Source organism: Maniola hyperantus, chromosome 21 (genome assembly GCF_902806685.2).
Source record: "Maniola hyperantus chromosome 21, iAphHyp1.2, whole genome shotgun sequence".
Lineage (NCBI taxonomy): Eukaryota > Metazoa > Arthropoda > Insecta > Lepidoptera > Nymphalidae > Maniola > Maniola hyperantus.
The window spans coordinates 11,189,207-11,211,165 of record NC_048556.1 but is presented as its reverse complement, the minus strand read 5'-3'; the positions used below and the strand labels follow the sequence as shown (position 1 = coordinate 11,211,165).

Here is a 21,959-nt window from a genome sequence, read left to right as displayed (position 1 = left end):
AAACTACCAGAGCAACTTTAAAAATCATAAATTATAAATTCTATCGCCGTACAAGAAAGCTTAGATGTTAATTTCATAATAAAATAAATATTTCCTTGCCAGCGAAAATTCCTAGCTCGCAGTAAACATAACTTTGATTTTTCTTAGCACGTACTAAAAATATTATTATCTCGCGTAGGTACATTATAGTTTTCACCCACAACATCGTCCGTGTAGAGTATTAAATATGACCTTGATTCATTTTGACAGTTATATTACTAAATATGTTATATTATATAACATGTAATATAACTTACCTACAGCCCATTATTATTTTAGCGGTGTAGTCCACGCGGACAAAATCGCGGATATAAGCTAGTCTTTTTACAAGATTAATATTTGATTCAGAGGAATCCGCAAGTAATCTGAAATAGCACCGCCGCCGCTGGAGCCTTTATAACATGTAATATAACTTATACAGCCCATTATTATTTTAGCGACATTTGGAGCGTATTTGAAATGCAAATGGAACTTTGGTGCCATATATTTTCCGGGAATTTATGTACCTACGGTAAAATTTTAATGGAACATGTCCATCCGTGTGGTTCTAATGGCGGTTTTATTGTTATCTCTTCATATTATAGACGTTGCAAATTGCAATTTCCGTCATAATTTCTTAACGTTAGGTGCCACTTTATTTAATTTCCTTTTTCTACAACCGCACTGCACGCCACCGTAAGCAATTTCACCCTCACCACCTAGGTGTCTGGTGCACTTCGACCGCCTTGAATCGCGATCGAATGTGTTGTGAAACTGTGGAAAAACTCCCTTATCAGCGGTGTTTCCACTAGATTACAACATGTTGTTATTACTCGTTCGCTCGCTATCTTTATTAAAAAAATAAGAATATAATAAATTTAATTTTTTAGTCGCATTCGCATCAAGACATGGGCTGGGCCAGAGGGGCGCGTGCCTCGCGTGTGGTTGCTAGTTAATATTATCTTCGTTCGCTAACTGACTCATCAAAAAGTTTACAATGGTACCGTGGATATTCGCATCCGCATCCGCAAATGCGGAGCATTCGCATTAATTCAGATATCCGCATCCGCATCCGCAACAACCCTAGTCTCCTTATACTGTGCTTATTGTAAGTAGGTAGTCTGTACGCGGCATAACAAAATACTGATTTGTTTTTAATTCGACAATTGCCCGTTGTCGGCCATTTTGTAATTGTTTATTAATGAAAACAGATTAAAAGTAAATTAAATAACTATTAGTATTGTATATTGTCATAATTTATTTACATCAAGCGCATGGTTTTGATATAAAAATATTTGTCTTTGTACTTTCATATTAAACTTTCCTTTGTTGTTTTTAGGGTTCCGTACCTCAAAAGGAAAAACGGTTCCCTTAAAGGGTCACTTTGTTGTCTGTCTGTCTGTCAAGAAACCTACAGGGTACTTCCCGTTGACCTAGAATCATGAAATTTGGCAGGTAAGTAGATCTTATAGCAGACATAAGGGGAAAAGCTGAAAACCGTGAATTTGTGGTTACATCACACAAAAAAAATTGTTCGCTTGGAATTAGGTTTTTAAAAATCCCGTGATTGAAATTCGCCATACTCTAGGGGTAAAGCGTACTTTTGTCTTGACACTTGACACAGAGCAAAAATGGCGACTCCTTTCTCAAAATGGATGCCTTATACTTGGCTGTAAGAATTAATATCTAAATACATAAAAGGAAAAGGTGACTGACTGACTGATCTATCAACGCACAGCTCAAACTACTGGACGGATCGGGCTGAAATTTGGCATACATATACATAGCTATTATGATTTTTGAAAATTCAACCCCTAAGGGGGTAAAATAAGGGTTTGAAATTTGTTTAGTCCACGCGGATGATGTCGTCGTCTTCAGTATAAATCTTGTCCAAGTCTTGTTATTTGTTGTTGATGTAAAAATCTTGTTGCAAAAAGTGAGGAAATAAAACGAGTTTTCATTCAAAGAATAACAGACAAACTCCTAGTCTTTTAGCATTGAAAAGTTATTTTTCCAGGCATTATTAGAGTCTAGATATACACATAATGTGGACATAATAGGATAAAGGAACACATTCTTACATCGCGATCGGCCTACTTTCTGAGTGGCACTAAAGTTATAAAACTGGCCAAATGCGAGTGGGCTCTCGCTCTTTTACGGTTCCGTAGATAATCGTTGATATCCCTTTTTAAATCTCTAGATTTAATAAGGGGTAGAATAAAAGATTAAAAATTAAAATACAAAAATAACTGTATGCATATTTTAATGTATAAAACGGGTACATACTACGATTAATTTTTGTTTTCATTTGTCGATATATCAACCCAATTGCCCAAGTCCCGTCGTGACCACGACCCGTGCAATTGGGTTGAAATATCGACAAATAAAAACAAAAATTAATCGTGGTATGTACCCGTCTTATACATTAAAATATGTCGTTAAACCACGAAATAACCTTAAAATCATTAACTGTATGCATATTGCATAAGTAAAGTAAAATTAATAAATAATACTGTATCACTGAATGTACGTAGTTTATAATTATTTTAAGCTTTGTTTTGTGCAGGCACGTAAGTTTAGAATTAATGAAAGGCATTTTTGTATGTATGCAATAGGTATTTCATTAGGTACAGTAGGATAACATTAATAGGAATCAAACCTTTAAAAGAGCAACCGCCGAGTTTCTTGCTGGTTCTTCTTGGTAGGAAAGGCTTTCCGAACCAGTGGAAGATGCATATGACCATTCAAAAGTACCTACTAGTAAAAGTTTAATTGAATAAAAAATATTTTAATTTTTATATTTATAGGACTTTGTTTTACCCTTTGGGTAAGGAACCCTAAAAAGCGAGAAAATACAAAGTAGGTGTGTTTTTATTCAAAGAAATACAAACAAAATTTATAGCCTGTTAGCATTCGTAAAGTTATCTTTCCTGGCATTATTAGCGTCTGACAATATTTTTAAGAAAATAAGAACGCATTGTTAGATCGCCCTCGTTTCTGATTTGCTACTCTACTTGCGTATACAAAAGTTTTATACGAGCTTATTTGCTTGTTATATCTACTCAGTTTAATTTTCGAGAATAATGCCTTTCCTACCGAGAAGAACCAGCAATACCAAAATCCATATATTTAGTGGACATATCGGGAAGTGGTCATAACGGGAAGTGATCGTATCGGGAAGTGGTCATAACTCGAAGATGTCGTATCGGGAAGTGATCATATCCGAGTGGTCTTATCAGGAAGTGGTCATAACGGACTCAAACGAAAACAACAGTACGCGGCAGAACATTATGTGCATCGACCTTGAGAAGGAGTTAGCAGATTTGTAGAGCATTGTCTCTGTCGTTGAGACCGACAATACGTCATATAGTTATGAGTGACAGAGACAACGCTCTACAAAGCTGAAATGACATTCTAAAGGCCGATACACATTACTTTCGGCCGCGTACTGTACATAGGTACTGGCGCGGTGTTTACGCATCTTTGTAACGGAGAGAGATCATGCGCAGGACCGATGGTTTTACGTGCTCTCCTAGGCACGGAAGTGGCACGTCGCCATTTTCCTAACTCCGGGCTAGTACTGCGAATTTCTTAACAGAAAAACCCGCCACCTGACTGGCCCGACTCTGGAATCGAACCCAGGACCTCATCATCCGCAGTCGAAATATTAACCACTAGACCAACGAGGCAATATTGATTACACCGATAAGTGGCCGTATCGTGAAGTGGCCGTATCGGAAAGTGGTCGTATCGAAAAGTGGACATATCGCAAAGTGGTCATATCGGGATGTGGTCATAACGGGGGTCGTTATGGGTATTTTGGGTAAACGAAAACAACACCTACGACTATGCTTCAAAACATGGCGTCCGGCTACAAGTCTATAAAGTTCGTTGACTTATACCTACTATAAAATAACTGAAAAGAATCGAACCTAGATCCTCGCTCTCCCTCGCCAGTTGACATAGAACGTTCTCCACAAGCAGCAGCAGGAGCACAACCGCGCCTTTCCCGCCAAAACCATCCGCCATCTTGTTCACACTAACGACGCCATTCCGTGAAACGCTCCGACATTATACTGTTTCTACTTTACACACTCATCCTTTATGTTTATCTGTAACAATAAAAAGAAATATTATTATTGGCCAGGTACTTGCTTACAAAATACAGGGTGTAACCACAACGTACAGATTAAAAAAATAGATATTAAAAACATTAAGTATAAATTAAAAGAATATTTTTTAGCAAAGTTAGATGGCTGAGTCTTTTGTGTCTATGTAGATTATATAATTATTTATATTAGTGCTAATCCTATTCACCTAATAAACCTTAAATTTAATAAACCTACTCACGATTATAATATGTTACATACTTACGTGATTCTTCGCGTTATATACCTACTGTAGATTATTTCTTTTAAGTAATTAGTTAATAGGTATCTTCGTTGCAGCTAGGCACCGAGGACAAACCTCTGTGGTTTTTTTAGTTTAAGCTTTTATTTGTATGTATTTTGATTTGATAATAAATTTAAAAAAAAAAAAAAAAAAAGATCCATGGTCACTAACTATGGGCCTCATAAGAAAGCTCAGAGTCACTCAGCGGGCGATGGAGAGTACGTGATCAAATCAGACATGAGCGGCGATTTTTACTGGTGAAAACATAAATCTATTTTTAATTAAAGCCCCAGATGACACATATTAAGTATTTAGCGACAAAGGTAAATTAAATTTAATGTATAATATAAAAAGTGTGTTTTATTTCCCTGCATTATTTTGAGAAAAGCACTATATATGCTTTGGCGGGGAATGGCAATTGCCTATTTCCCGGCCTTTGCAATAATGTAGGTATATAATGTGTGAATTAATGTAGTTCTATATTAATATCTTTTGGAGCCGGTACCAATTAGCCGCACGAACCGTCTACTATTCATATTGTTTTGTGACTCTACATTAGCACCTCATTGGCATTATAGAACTAGAACTAGAACTAGGACTAGAACAGATTTAAATAATTTTTATTTTTTAGTGGTTGTGGTTATTGAAGTCAGTTTTTCTTCAGTGTTTAAGAAACATCAGTTCTTCAAAATTTCCACATTTAGCGACACATGGGCGAAAGATGAACGAAACTAGCTTTACATCATAATATTTTTTATCATAATAATATTATCAATATATTCTACTTAAAACTATCAAGAGTCACTGAAAAAAAAGGTAGGTACAAAGTGGTAAGTAGGTAAGAGCTAGCCAGTCCTATCTTTTATCTTAACGGTCATCTCTCGTAGTTAGTAAACTATAGACGTCTGTTATTCGAGCCCCATTATCATTAAATAGTGGAAAAGTTCCGAGAACAAAACTATAAAGATAGATAGTCTTGCAACCCTTGGGCAGTAAGGTGCCCCGTAGGTGATCCGTTGCTCTGTTGCGACGTGATTGAAGGACAAACCAACAAACAAACACACTTTCACATTTATAATATGGGTACTCATGTACATATCGCCCGTTCGCTTATCATGTTTACATATCACAGATAAATAGTATTCCACATCTCTGTAACGCAATGACACGTACCTGCGAGTGACATGTCAATATGCAAGCCACTCGCCCCACCGACACGGTTACTTTAACACTTGTAGGTAACAGTATCACGGTATACAACCAAATTCTTTGCCCTCTTTATTTTATTTTATTTTATTATAAAGGCACACAAAACAGGTTTCAGCTATAATTTCAATTTCAATTTATTTATTAAATCGGACAAAAATTGATCCATTATGTGTTAGTAACAATAAATACTTAATAACTATGTTAATACTTAAACACTAAGGAGTTAGTAACAAAATACTTAATCACTATGTTAGTACTTAATACTTATAAATGGACCAAATAAAAAGTAAAAAACAATAGATTAAGATCTAAGCGGTAACCCTTAATATGTGTACACAATAATGCTTAAATAAATATATGCACTAACTAACTGATAAGATACAATTTATAAAAACACAGAAAAAAGAAATACAAGAAAATTAACTATGAAAAATATACTTAAAGTGGAGAAGATGCAAAATGTTGATAAATATGTTTTTTAAATGCTTTAAAAATATTCACCATGGGTTGATGATCAACCCATCACCGATTCACTACCTGAGCATGGCTCTCTCAGAATGAAGTTGGGCTTGGCCATAGTCCACCAAGCTGGCCAAGTGCGGATTGGCAGACTTTATACACCTTTGAGAACGTTATGGAGAACTCTCCGGTATTTACTTTTAGTTAAAATTTTCGCATCACTGATCGCTCTCAAAATTAAATGCCAGTATAGAACTAAACGTACTCATTATATTGCCCGTTCGCTTATATAATGTTTACATATCACAGATAAATCCATACTAATATTATAAATGCGAAAGTGTGTCTGTTTGTCTGTCTGTCTGTCTGCTAGCCTTTCACAGCCCATCCGTTCAACCGATTTTGACGAAACTTGGTACAGCGATAGCTTGCATCCCGGGGAAGGACATAGGCATACTTTTTATCCCGGGAAATCATAGAGTTCCCACGGGATTTTTAAAAACCTAAATCCACGCGGACGAAGTCGCGGGCATCCTCTAGTAGATAGATAAATATTCCACATCTCTGTAACGCAATGACACGTACCTGCGAGTGACACGTCAATATGCAAGCCACTCGCCCCACCGACACGGTTACTTTAACACTCACAAAACCTAATAGTATCTTCTAGATATAGCAAGCAGGAATCAAGCTGTGATAGCCTAGTGGTTAGGACGTCTGCCTTCTAATTGGAAGTCGGGGGTTCGATCCCGGGCACGCACCTCTAACTTTTCGCCGTTATGTGCGTTTTAATTAATTAAATATCACTTGATTTAAAATAGAATAGAATAGAATAGAATGTTTTTTTATTCATGTAAACTTTTTAAAAGTGCTTATGAATAGTCAGGTAGTTTTAATTTACCACTGGTTCGGAATGCCGTTCCTACCGAGAAGAACCAGCAAAAAACTCGGCGGTTGCTCTTTTTAATTTTTCAATTTACAATGTTATTATACCGTACTATACAAGCCATTGCAGTCCCGTGTATTGCTGGAGCGAGTCAAATTCAAGGTGAAGGAAAACATCGTGAGGAAACCTGCATGCCTGAGAGTACTCCATAATGTTCTCAAAGGTGTGTGAAATCTACCAATCCGCACATGGCCAGCGTGGTAGACTATAAAATCCCTCTCAGAGAGGAAGACCCGTGCTCTGTAGTGAGCCAGTGATGGGTTGATCATGATGAGAGTTTGTTGTGGGCTTCTTCTCAGACTAGGGCGCGTTTGGAACTATCCTAGGTAATTATCACCATTACTTACATCATTATTTGTAGGTATGTCTATTGACGAGCCTAAGATTTTTTGGGACAAGAATGTTATCGTAGGATACATTAATCATGAAAATCGATAAAATAGCGAACGTACATTAAAACATGGCAATAAAACTTGCCTCCGATGATCGTGGTCTACCCAAGGGTTTATTTGGCGATAAAACATTAATGTGCCCATCGGAAAATTATCTGCTGCAACATTTATCATTTGATAGTAAAAAAATACTAGAAACGATTTTATTCTCACGAATATATACATACTATACGTAAGCTTTAATACTGCTTTTTAATACTGTAAGCACCAGAAAAAATCGACATAACTCAACGGGTGAAGTAGCAATTGGCAGGGCACATACTTAGTTCGAACACCCACGGATCTCCATTCCAAATTTCATCCAAATCCGTTCATCCGTTTTTGCGTGATTGAGTAACAAACATCCAAACATCCACACTATCATATTTATAATATTACTAGCTTCCCCGGCGAACTTCGTTCCGCCTAACAGTCGATTCAAATTTTTTAAATTTTTCTTTCCGTAAGAACCATCCTCGTACTTCAAATAAAAAAAGAATTAGCGAAATCGGTTCAGCTGTTCTCGAGATTTGCGATCAGCAACACATTCAGCGATTCATCTATCTTCTTCTATCTATATATATAAAATTCAAAGTCCTGACTGACTGACTGTCTGACATATATATCAACGCCCAGCCTAAACCGCTGGTCCTAAAGACATGAAATTTGGAGGGTATATTCTTTGTAAAGAGTAGTTATCCATTAAGAAAGGATTTTGCGAAATTCCACCCCTAAGTGGGTTAAATGGGGGATGGAAGTTTGTATGAAAGTCGGTCATTTTTCAAGTTATTTGCATGAAAATTGGTATTTGGGTTTCCAGTCACAAATGAAGAAATACGTGTTTCAGTATTTTTGGAAAATTTGCCCATAAGGGTGGTAAAATAGGGGATGAAAGATTGTATGGGAAAGTTGTAATTATTAATATTATTAACTTGAAATTTGGAAAATAGGTTTTTTCTTGAGGTTAGGTGTCAGCTAAGAAACGACTATGAGAAATTCCTGTAGGCCACGCGGGCGAAGCCGCGAGCAGAAGCTAGTTTTTATATATACCTAGAGATATTGTAAAAATAAATAGGTAAACAAAGTAGTTTTTGAGACCGAAACTGATTCTTTGGACATCAGAAATGTATCTCAACACCGCTTTTGGTACGCATATCGCCTTAAGCATAGGGCGGGATTCAAAAATACGAGATGCAATATTTTGCTTGTTCGTAAATGGGTAAAAAATTATTCTCTTCTCATCTCATTTCAAGGCATTTTCTCCGCGCCGCAGGTGGCTAATGCACGCCGCACCTTTAATTTACATCGTGATGGCAGAAAAGGTTTTATTCAATTTACACCTTATTACAACCTATTTACAGTATTTACACCCCATATTTACGTTATTTTCTTGTTTCTCTGAACGTAATGTTTGTGATGATAATGTATCTAGACAATTTTTAGGGTTCCGTACCTAAAGGATAAAACGGAGCCCTATTAATTAGAGAGAGACGCAGCGCGTGCCAGACCTTCGATATTTTATAAAAGCTGAAAGTTGTCCCCAACACTGGGAGGAAAGTTAGTTTAAATGTTTGTTTGAATCATGGTGGCTATGGGATTTTCTTCGGAATAGTATTAGAAAATTACGTCATGCATTGCCATTTGCCAGACACTTAGTTTCATGGCTACCCCCTGCCAGACACCCTTGAAGGTTAGAACCAACTCCCTTCGGCGGTGCAGCCACTTGATTACAACATGGGGTTATTCAAGGGGCGGACCAACAAATTCCTGAAAGGCCGGCAACGCATTGGTGGTTCCTCTGGTGCTGCAAATGTTCATGGGTGGCGGTAATCACTTAACATCAGGTGGTCCGCCTGCTCGTTTGCTCGCTATTTTTATTAAAAAAAGAGCAAAACCAGGGCGGGTCAGCTATATAAATTAAGAAACGAAAGAATATAAACAAATTCGCCAGCACATTTTAACACTAAATAAACATCACAGTAGAGAATTATTACGGTAATTGCAATAGCTTCCGGATGTTTTTAAAAAGTAAAAAAAGAACCAAGTGCGAGTCGGACTAGCGCACCGATAGTTCCGTATTTGTTGCTGGACTGACGGTCAGTCCAGGAAGTGGGTGGATGAGGAAGGCGGAGGATCGTATGTGGTGGCGCACCTTTGGGAAGGCCTATGTTCAGCAGACGCAAACAGCCTGATTGATTGATTGATTGATTGAATTATTTTGTTGTTTAAATTATCTCCAACGGTAAATGTAACTTTTTTTGTGAAGTAACTACAAATTAACAATTTTCGGGTTTTTTTTCTTTACTGTGAGTCCTTTAAATAGGTACCCTGTAGGTTTTAAATACATTTGAAAGTGTCAAAACATGCAACCTAAATGGCAGTTTTTATTGTTGCCTTGATTTAATGATAGATGTTAGATTTTATTATGGACCGACCGTAAACCTAAGTTTTTGATATTCATTTCAATTTGGACCCTTCACGGGCTGCTAATAAAAAAGGTCTCGACAAGACAGACAACGTAGTAATCCTATAAGGGTTCCTTTTTCCTTTTGATGTACGGAACCCTAAAAAAGAAATAAACGAACGGTGTGGAGGTCTTTTACGCTGAAAATTAAATTAAACGTTTACTGTACGCAGTAAATACGGACTGGGAACAACTCTTTATCCGACTGTGAAAGGGTTGGGTTTAGCAGTCTATGCATGTTTGTATGTGCGTTTGTCCAATGTAAATTTATAAAAAGAAAAGGTGACTGACTGATCTATCAACGCACAGCTCAAACTACTGGGCAGATCGGGCTGAAGGGCATGCAGGTAGCTATTATGATGTAGACATCCGCTAAGAATCCTTTCATCCGCTAAAGATTTTAAAAATCAACCTCTAAAGGGGTAAAGTGGGTAAAATAGAGGTTTGAAATTTGTGCAGTCCACGCGGACGAAGTCGCGGGCATAAGCTAGTAACCAATAAGCGACTCTGACGATACCTAGAGGTGAACATTGGAACTTCTGATGGCATATAGCAGAACCGGGTGTGGTGGCGCTCTTTAGGGAAGCCTTATGTCCAGTGGACATCCACAGGCTGATGATGATGATGATGATGATGATGATAGCAAAACAGTCAAGTTTGGGCTAATTAATAGTTACACACGTCAATATTATAATAATAATTTCATATAGGTAGTGTTGATTTTAAATATTTATTTCAACTGGCGAGTGGATAAAATAAATTGGTCGTTTTAATCGTTTTTTGTTAAGCACCCAGCATCCGCGGTGCAGCGCGAACTGTCTGAGATATGGCATGCGAAAGGGCGAGGTAGAAGTGGTAGCGGGGTACTGAAATAATATCTATAATAGCTTCAAAGTCTCCGATAACCATGTATGTATGTATGTATGTATATACTTTATTGCACCACAGAAACACAAATGACAGGTTACAAAAAGAAATCTTAATAAGCAGGTACAAAAAGGCGGTCTTATCGCTAAATAGCGATCTCTTCCAGACAACCTTAACGCTAGGGAAAAAACGAACAAATGGACAATGGGAGGTGGTGTAAAATAAACCTAAATACCAATAGCTAAATAAACTAAACCATATAATAAGAATATAAAATACATATTGTTAATACACTAATACATACAAATAAAGTATAATAGACATACATAAGACTACATAGATATATATACACATATAGATTTAAATAATAAACTATGCCGTTACTGATGATAGCAAAGAGATAGGTAATGATCTTTGACGTCAATTTTAAATTTGTTAAGGGATTCAGCACGATGGATTTGCGAGGGAAGCTCGTTCCATAAACAGATAGCAGTGACCGTGAAGGAATTCTTAAAGTATTTTGTCCGATGTGTAGGTGGCGCTAGAATGAGTTTTCCCGCTGATCGTAAAACTCTATCTGGTCTGTCATGGCCTAGAAATTTGAAACATGTCGGAGGATTGCCAGCACAACATAGGTAGGCACATTTAAAAATAAACTAAATGGTGAATTTGTCAGCTATAAATGTAATTTCAATGCCGTGGATCGGTTTGGTCACCATGGACTCAGTTGTATTCGGAGTGCAGGCCGCTTATATCGACATGGTGCTATTAATGATATAGTCCGTCGCGCTCTGGCCACTGCCTCAGTCCCAGCTCAGCTAGAACCTTCCGGCTTGTTCAGGGATGACGGCAAAAGGCCAGATGGGATGACTATAGTACCATGGTCGATGGGGCGTGCGCTGGTGTGGGATGCGACCTGCGTCGACACGTTGGCAGCGTCCCATTTATCGGGCACGTGCCAAAAAGCGGCTGCAGCAGCCGAGTCAGCTCAAGAGCTTAAGCGCCGTAAATACTCAGTCATTAGTAAGGACTATGTATTTGCGGCGCTTGCGTTTGAGACTCTGGGCCCATGGTCATCGGACACGAAAGCTTTTATTAACGTCGTTTCCCAAAAGCTGATCCACGCGTCTGGTGACCCAAGAGCTGGTGCTTATTTCGCTCAACGGTTGAGCCTTGCCGTTCAGCGAGGTAATAGCGCCAGTGTTTTGGGCACAATGCCCATAAATGACCATTTGGACGGCGTATATTTTTTGTAAATATAATTTTTTTAGTAATATTGAATTAAAATAAAAAGGCATTATTTTTGAAGTAAAAAAAAAAAAAAAAATTTCAATGCCACAAGATAAATGGTTAAGCAGATAATTCCCGCTTGGCCACATTAATGTTTTATCGTCACATAAACCGGCCCTTGGGCGGCGGGCTATGATACGTGGCACTTTTTACGATCATATTTCACTGATGTTAGGTACTGTAAGTTTTGTGTATCATGTGACCCTTAAAATAATAGTTTTTGTTAGAATTTGCCTTCAAAATTGTTTTCTTAATGTAAAACTTCTTTTCAGACGGATGCAGGTATAGTTCGCGACAGGTCAAGGGGTAAAACAAGGGTTTGAATTTTGTTTAGTCCACGCAGACGAAGTCGCGGGCATAAGTCTAATTACAGCTATCTCCGCCACCGCTCCAAATTTTTCGTAAGTCCGTTTAGTCGCACGGTAGCGCGTTCCAGGTCACCCATACCGCGCACTTTGGCTGCGCTCAACGCACTGCTGAAGGAGTCCCCTCGCTGTGACATATTTGCTGACAAATGGGCTGACCTCATGGGTCAGATCTTGCACTTTTGTGAAAATTTATAATTTTGCTTTTTAAAATTTATAATTTTAACAATTTTTGTAAGTATGTTTATGTTAGTTTGTACTCGTAGTTTAATTAGTGTAATTGGCTTTATGGCCGTTCTAATTAAATAATAAATAAATAATAATAATAATAATAAGTTAGTAAATGAAATAATTATGAAACTGTCGACTTATAATAAAGAAGCATGGTGAACCTGAGTTGTGTTCTTTTTACTCTGTGATATAGGGGACCGATCATCAAAAGTAGAGCAGGATTTAATCCTTTACTATAACAGTTATCCGCTATTTATTCAGTGGAATGTCCCCAGTTTTTATTACAGCGGGCCCCGCAACATCGGCGCGGCGGCGCTGTCCCCACACGGGGCGGATTACTACGGGCCGCGCGATGTATGTTAATGCGCCCTATCACTGCTCGACAGGGGCGCTCTATTTGCATTGTATTAAAATCTAAAATATATAAAAAGAAAAGCTGCAGACTGAGTGACTGACTGATTGACTGATCTTTCAACGCACAGCTCAAACTACTCGACGGATTGGGCTGAAATTTGGCTTGCAGATAGCTATTACGACGTAGAGATCCTCTAAGAAAGGATTTTTGAAAATTCAATCTCTAAAGAGGTAAAACAGGCGTTTGAATTTTGTGTAGTCCACGCGGACGTAGTCGCTGGCATAAGCTAGTAAAAGAATTTGAGTATAAATCTGTTGACTTATAATAAAGAAGCGTGGTGTTCTGTTCTTTTTACTCTGTGAGATAGGAGATCGATCATCAAAAGTAGAGCAGGATTTAATCCTTTACTATAACAGTTATCCGCTGTTTATTCAGTGCAATGTCCCCGGTTTTTATTACAGCCGTCCCCGACACATCGGCGGCGTTGTCCCCACACGGGGCGGATTACTGCGAGCCGCACGATGTATGTTAATGCGCCCTATCACTGCTTGACAGGGGCGCTCTATTTGCATTGTATTAAAAGTCGCTGTTAAAGTAATCTAAAATATATAAAACGAAAAGCTGCAGACTGAGTGCCTGACTGATTGACTGATCTATTAACGCACAGCTCAAACTAATGGACGGATCGGGCTGAAATTTGGCATTCAGATAGCTATTACGACATAGACATTCGCTAAGAAAGGATTTTTGAAAATTCAATCTCTAAAGAGGTAAAACAGGGGTTTGAATTTTGTGTAGTCCACGCGGACGTAGTCGCTGGCATAAGCTAGTAAAAGAATTTGAGTATAAAACTATCGACTTATAATAAAGAAGCGTGGTGTTCTGTTATTTTTACTCTGTGAGATAGGAGATCGATCATCAAAAGTAGAGCAGGATTTAATCCTTTACTATAACAGTTATCCGCTGTTTATTCAGTGGAATGTCCCCGGTTTTTATTACAGCGGTCCCCGACACATCGGCGGCGCTGTCCCCACACGGGGCGCATTACTGCGAGCCGCGCGATGTATGTTAATGCGCCCTATCACTGCTCGACAGGGGCGCTCTATTTGCATTGTATTGAATACCAGAATGAGAGGCCGCGGTCGTAGTGACAGCGGTTTATTACAATTTGGAAAATTCGGCGGAAGTAGTGTGTAACGAACGAGGAGCGGGAGAGTGAGGGAGAGAGTGAGTAGTGGGGAGGCGAGGCGAGGTGAGGCGAGACGAGGAGAGAAGAGGGCAGGAGTGTTGGTGTCGCGTAAAATCGGTTGCCAGGACGCATTACGTGTATTTTTGAGTGATTTACTCAAAAATACACGTAATGTAATCATTAATCTTGTGAATGTAGAAATTAAATTCCCGTTGATTTATACAAGTTAACTTCTTTTATTTCTCAGTGTAGTATTATGCTTTGGTTCAGGGGTGTTACGGTACGGGTATTCGCATCCGCATCCTCGGCTACGGCTATATGCTTTGGTTCAGGGGTGTTACGGTACGGGTATTCGCATCCGCATCCTCGGCTACGGCTATGTGCTTTGGTTCAGGGGTGTTACGGTACGGGTATTCGCATCCGCATCCTCGGCTACGGCTATATGCTTTGGTTCAGGGGTGTTACGGTACGGGTATTCGCATCCGCATCCTCGGCTACGGCTATGTGCTTTGGTTCAGGGGTGTTACGGTACGGGTATTCGCATCCGCATCCTCGGCTACGGCTATATGCTTTGGTTCAGGGGTGTTACGGTACGGGTATTCGCATCCGCATCCTCGGCTACGGCTATGTGCTTTGGTTCAGGGGTGTTACGGTACGGGTATTCGCATCCGCATCCTCGGCTACGGCTATATGCTTTGGTTCAGGGGTGTTACGGTACGGGTATTCGCATCCGCATCCTCGGCTACGGCTATGTGCTTTGGTTCAGGGGTGTTACGGTACGGGTATTCGCATCCGCATCCTCGGCTACGGCTATATGCTTTGGTTCAGGGGTGTTACGGTACGGGTATTCGCATCCGCATCCTCGGCTACGGCTATATGCTTTGGTTCAGGGGTGTTACGGTACGGGTATTCGCATCCGCATCCTCGGCTACGGCTATATGCTTTGGTTCAGGGGTGTTACGGTACGGGTATTCGCATCCGCATCCTCGGCTACGGCTATATGCTTTGGTTCAGGGGTGTTACGGTACGGGTATTCGCATCCGCATCCTCGGCTACGGCTATATGCTTTGGTTCAGGGGTGTTACGGTACGGGTATTCGCATCCGCATCCTCGGCTACGGCTAAGCTAAGCTATTCATTTAGACCAGTGTTTCCCAAACCTTGTTCTGCCATGGCTCGGTAATTTTTACACTCCTGCCTCTTTGTGACCCACTTAACATTTAAACCCATGCTGGCTCCATTAAGTAAAATAATACACATTTATTAGGTAGTTAATAGTAAAAAGGTTTTATTAGTACTACATACTTAGGTATTGCCTATTTAGTCACAAAATGTTAGTGCGAAGTTCTGGAGCTGCTTCTTATTTTTTACTAAAGAATTCAAATTCGCGGAAAATGGCAGTTTTATCCTAAGGTTTCTATAGGTAAGGTTTTCTATATTTATTTTTAAAGTAAACTAGTGTTGAAAATGTAGCTAACATTTTTTTACGACGTCGCATCGCAGTGTTGTGATACGAATACTTATTTACGATGCGTCGATCGATAGTACTTACTTGGGTAATAATTTTAAAACAAGACTGGAATGTTGCGACCCGGAATTTTATTTTGATGGCCCGGTACCGGGTCGCGACCCGGCAATTGGGAAACGCTGCTTTAGACTATGACGGCTAATGCTACGGCCATGGCTACGCCGTAGCCGTAGCTTAGCGTAGCCGCCATACTTAGTAATTAGTATGACCACAGACTAAAGATAGTAATGTTAGTGTGGTGCTACGTGAGGACGCACCCGATAAAGTTCTGAATTTGTTTTCTTGAATAGCAGCATTTAAGATTAAAATAAATGTTTATTACTTAAATCTTAAATACCTCGTACAATATTAGTACCTACCTATAGATTATTCTGTCAGGTATATTTTGCTCTAGAACAACACGTATAACACAATAGAGTACAATAGAGAACATTTAAACAATACGTCCAACTTTGTCACACAGAAGCTAACAAATAGGTATTTCCGTGCCCGTGCAATATTTCACTGGGAGTCTCAAATCTGTAGGGCTAGTACGTCTTTGTACATCTCGACAACGTTGATAGTTTTCGAGTATCGAAATAGATAACGTCAAAATAAAATGGACTTTAACGACTTGTTTTAACGCTCAAGTTAGAACAAAACAAGAGTGAAAGGCATTTACTACCTACTTAGGGTGAGATCTATAGAGCGCACTCTGCCTTAGCTTAGACTTAAGATAAAGTTAAAACGAGACAGAGCTATATCTCTAACATAAATCTGTCTCGTTTTAACTCAATCTTAAGTCTGAGCAAAGTCAAAGTATGGTCTATGGATTTCAGCCGTACTTTGGTGTTTAATATATGGGTACCTTCAAGTCAAGAGTGAATAGGCATCTTCTAGGCAAGCGCGCTCCATCTTAGGCTGCATCATCACTTGCCACCAGGTCTGATTGCAGCCAAGCGCTAGTCTAAAATTGAAGAAAAAAAACCCCTTCGACATGTGTTAGGATGCTCGAAATCTATCACCGTAATCGAGATGTGTAAACTTGTGCTAAGACTGCTGTATATGTTTTAGTTCAGCTAGGCTAAACAAAGCGGGACTTTAAAAATATTCACTCTGTTCTGTTTGTTATACCTCTAGTTAGTTATTCCACTTTATGTACTATATATTATATAACTTCTAAACGATTGCAAGCTGTTTCATTGTACCTTTCATCTATATCTCTGCTTCGCAGTTCTAATTACTGTCTAATTGAGAGCCTCAATAGCTCAACCGGTAAAGGAGTGGACTGAAAACTGAAAGGTCGACGGTTCAAACCCCGCCCGTTGCACTATTATCGTACCTACTCCTAGCACAAGCTTGACGATTAGTTGGAGACGAAAGGGGAATATTAGTCATTTAACATGATCTCATTGACACCCCATTAGTATCTACATTGCACCCATGCGAAGCCGAGGCGGGTCGCTAGTTCATCAATAAAAGTGGGTTTGCTTTGGTTTTGAAAAAATGTACTCATTCGTTTTTAATTTTGGCGATTTATGAAAACGCTGCCATGTAGAGAAAGCTTAAAATCGCAATTTTGAAAAAACGTTGTTGGTTATTGCCTGTTCATTTTGATTTTGATGTTTCGGTACCTACTGTATGACTTTGAGTTTGATATTTTCGCTAACAGCTTGTGCCTTCGTTGCACTCTCAACAAAAGCTTAAAATTAAACTCAAATAGTACCTATTATTTATTATTCTACTTATTCCCACTTCTAATCCATACTAATATTATAAATGCGAAAGTGTGTCTGTTTGTCTGTCTGCTAGCCTTTCACGTCCCATCTGTTTAACCGATTTTGACGAAATTTGGTACAAAGGTTTCATTCGCGTGGAATTATGTTTGTAAAAATCCCTTAGGACCTCTTTAATTTTCCGAGATAAAAAGTCTATGTCACTTTCCAGGACTCCAACTATAGGTACTCATGCAAAAAATCACGTAAATCTGTTGCTCCGTTGCGACGTGATTAAAGGACAAACCAACAAACAAACACACTTTAAAATTATAATAATGAGTAGGAATGGTGGACTTTATTATCTTTGAACATCTTGACGGTTCTTAACTTTCAGTCAATATTTTAAAGTCTAAACCACTGGTAGTTAGATTACCTAAGTAAGTACCTGAATTTAATAAAACATTTTACAACTCTTCTAAAAGTGGTAATAAATCTTCATTTTAAAAATTAATTCCACTTTCTTTACAATCCAACTTTTGAAGAACGAATAAAATTCTTTTGTGCGAGTAGGTACCTACCTAAGTAAAGCAAGAAAATTCATTTTAAATCTCAATTATGCTACTATTGTTTGGGACAGGAAGAGAAATTGCGAGTACCTAAAGCTTCGAGATGTCTTCTTGTCCAAAATTCCTCAGTGCTTGAAGACCAAAGTGTTCGAACAGTGCGTGTTGCCAGTGATGACATATGGATCCGAGACATGGCCGCTAACTATGGGCCTCATAAGAAAGCTCAGAGTCACTCAGCGGGCGATGGAGAGAGCTATGCACGGAGTTTCTCTACGTGATCAAATCAGAAATGAGGAGATCCGTAGGAGAACTAGAGTAACATAGCTCAACGGGTTGCGAAGCTGAAGTGGCAATGGCCAGGGCACATAGTTCGTAAAACCGATAGACGTTGGGGTCTCAAGGTGCTTGAATGGCGACCTCGTACCGGAAGACGCAGTGATGCAAGACCCCCCAATAGGTGGACGGATGAGATCAGACGAGTCGCAGGGAGCCGCTGGATTCAGGCGGTGCAAGACCGTGGCGTGTGGAAGTCCCTACAAGAGACCTATGTCCAGCAGTGGACGTCTATCGGTTGATGATGATGATGATGATGACCTAAAGGCTATATCCACTATAATAATTATTCTTGAAATTTTTTACCCCCTTTCCTATAGGGAAGGGGATAATTAATATAGGGAGTTGAAATTTGTGTAGTCCACGCGGACCAAGTCGCGGGCATAAGCTAGTTATGAAATAATCACCATCATTTCGTGTATCTACCCCTTCCAGGTTAGCCCGCTATCATCTTAGACTGCATCATCACTTACCACCAGGTGAGATTGCAGTCAAGGGCTAACTTTGTATCTGAATAAAAAAAATAAAAAAAAAATCTCTACCACATCTATCTTTTCGGAGTTATGTGCGTTTTCAGCAGTAAAATATCACTTGCTTTAACGGTGAAGGAAAACATCGTGAGGAGATCTACATGCCTGAGAGTTCTTCATTATGTTCTCAAAGATGTGGTCTTGGCCAGCGTGGTGGACTATGGCCAAAACCCTAATCACTCTGAGAGGAGACCCGTGCTCTGTAGTGAGCCGTTGATGGGTTGATCATGATGATAATCCATACTCCCATACTAATATTATAAATGCTAATGTGTGTCTGTCTGTCTGCTAGCCTTTCACGGCTCATCCGTTCAACCGATTTTGACAAAATTTGGTATATAGATAGCTTGCATCCCGGGGAAGGATATAGGCCGGGGAAGGATTATACCGGAAAATCGAAGAGTTCTCTTGGGATTCAAAAAATTCTAAATCCACGCGGATGAAGTCGCGGGCATCATCTAGTGATGAATAAAATTACAATACTTAATAGAGTTCAAGTAGGTTGAATTAAGCATCATAACTATAAAACCACATTATGAGCGACATTCCGATAAATTGGCAACATTCAAGCTTCCAGGTGGTCGTAAAAGTTCGCTTTCCTCGCAAATAACCGCAACAATAAAACATTACAGCTTACCTCGTAAAAAAAACAATATTTCTCCTCCAAAAACGTCCAAATTCACTCAAAAAACCATTCAATACCCACTTATGTTCATTGAGTTCAACAATCAAAACATAAAAGGAGTAACCACACAGTCAAAATCCAAAAACACAGCGCGAAAAAAGTTTCGTCGCGATCGGGGAAAAATACGCGGAAAATTCACGAAACGAAACATCCAACCCCCACGGCGGTCCGCTGCGCACTGAAATAAAATAAACCTTTCAGTTTACACCTTCATACCGTAGTATTACCCGACCGGTTTAAATTTTAGGCTGTGGCTTCCTGAAAAGGAACTTCAAGGATTCTTTCAAACCGGGCGGTTAGTATTATGTATAGTACTAGCTTATGCTCGCAACTTCGTCCGCGTGGACTACAAAATTTCAAGCCCCTATTTCACCCCCTTAGGAGTTGAATTTTCAAAAATCCTTTCTTAGCGGATGCCTACGTCATAATAGCTATCAGCATGCCGTATTTCAGCCCGATCCGTCCAGTAGTTTGAGCTGTGCGTTGATAGATCAGTCAGTCAGTCAGTCAGTCAGTCAGTCAGTCAGTCAGTCAGTCAGTCAGTCACCTTTTCCTTTTATATATATAGACTAGCGATCCGCCCCGGCTTCGCATGGGTGCAATGTACCTACTTTTAAAAAAGTAAGGCTTTGTTTCAGATCACATTTGAAAACCATAAAATAGATTACTGTGAGCCAACCTTAAAAGATACACGTATGCCATCTCGGACTTTCTTGTAAAACTTTTTAAGAGAAACAATTTTACCATACAATTATTTTCGTATAACTTTGACCGTTTAGGCAGCGCACGCCTCGGAAACTCTCAAATGAGAGGATTTTTTCCGACCTAATTAACATTATTTCAATTTCCTTAAGGATCTCTAACTTTTTGACAATTAAACTATACCTATAAACCTTCCTCTTGAATCACTCTATCTATTGGTGAAAACCGCATTAAAATCCGTTGCGTAGTTAAGAAGATCTACGCGTTCATACATACAGACAGACAGTTCTATGTAGAGTTGCTATGAACGCTCGTTAGTACGTTATGTAAACCGGCTTTATATTTTTTCTAACGCCTATAAAGATCTACAATCACTTATACGTACAAGGTACGCTTTCAAAGGAGTAATGAGCCGGAAAGTCTAGAAAAAATCTTGCTCAGCCGCGCTTTTCAGGATATTCTATGTGTACGTACAGTCGGCAACAAATAGTGCGGTTTCAAGATCCAAATTTATTTGTTTCATGTGGGACACAGATATGTACAGATATTTATATATTTATTCAACTCCTTAAATCTAGCATTACAGGAAATAGTTCTAATGCACTAGATTAAGCCTTAAATATTATCTAAATCTAATTAATATATTAAATTAAAAATTAAAAAAAATATATATTAAACTCCCACTATCGTAGCAGATAGTCCAAAATGCAACTCTTGTGAATTCACTCAGAGCACAACAAAACAGGTCAGTTTTCCCCGTTATGACGTTGAAGCGCGCGCGTACGCGGCGCCTTGCTGAGCAGGCTGGTGCGCCCCAGCACACCCACAGCAGCGGCGGCCTGCGTCTCCGACACACGTATCCATCCGGGACTAGAAACCTGACTTGCCCTAAAACATCCGGGCTATGCAGCGCCCCTCTTACTACTTAAAACTATATAACTTTAAACTATATTTATGTGCAACTAGCGTGCCCCCCTCAGACCCTCTCGCTCAAGCAGAGGTATCCTTGTCAAATTCCTTCTATTTTACATTCGCTTCGGCTATTGTAGCCTAGTATACTGCAACCCACCATTGCACAATAACATCAAAAACAATAAAACAAATCAATTATTTCTTTAAAATACTTGAGTCAACATAACCTCACTTCATGTTGTTTGTCAAGATCTCACGTACAATTACACCTTGACAAACAAAAAAAAGTGGGCACAGTGATAAGGCCAGATAATAATCATTTTGTCACGTTCTAATAAGACTACACAAATTTGTAAACCCCTATTTCTCCCCCTTAGGGATTGAATTTTCAAAAATCCTTTCTTAGTGGATGCCTACGTCATAATAGCTATCTGCATGCCATATTTCAAACCGATCCGTCCTGTATATTACTACTATTTATCCTGTATACGGCATTCCGAACCAGTGGTAAATTAAAACTACCTGACTATTCATAAGGACTTGTAAAAAGTTTACATGAATAAAAAACATTCTATTATATTCTATTCTGTAGATTGAGCTGTGCGTTGATAGATCAGTCAGTCAGTCACCTTTCCCTTTTATATATTTAGATTTATAAAATACTAGATGATGCCCGCGACTTCGTCCGCGTGAATTACGGTTTTTAAAAATCCCGTGGGAACTCTTTGATATTCCGGGACAAAAAGTAGCCTATGTCCTTCCCCGGGATACAAGCTATCTCTGTACCAAAC

At 39.2% G+C, this 21,959-nt stretch overlaps 1 protein-coding gene across 2 annotated transcripts in view; it reads right to left on the bottom strand.

Moving 5' to 3' along the window:
• Positions 1-19,718, bottom strand: part of LOC117992349 (B-cell receptor CD22-like) — a 140,262-nt gene extending 120,544 nt beyond the window's left edge. Inside the window, exons 1-2 of one of the 2 annotated variants that reach the window (XM_034980028.2) lie at positions 19,507-19,718; positions 3,951-4,130 (exon numbers count right to left, since the gene is read on the bottom strand). In XM_034980028.2, coding sequence (XP_034835919.2) covers positions 3,951-4,047 — 97 coding nt within the window. In that variant the 5' untranslated portion in view covers positions 4,048-4,130; positions 19,507-19,718. Of the gene's footprint in view, positions 1-3,950; positions 4,131-4,392; positions 4,515-19,506 lie in introns of those variants that run through there. The other variant, XM_069505804.1, reaches the window with a different exon arrangement.
• Between the last annotated feature and the right edge of the window lie 2,241 nt (positions 19,719-21,959).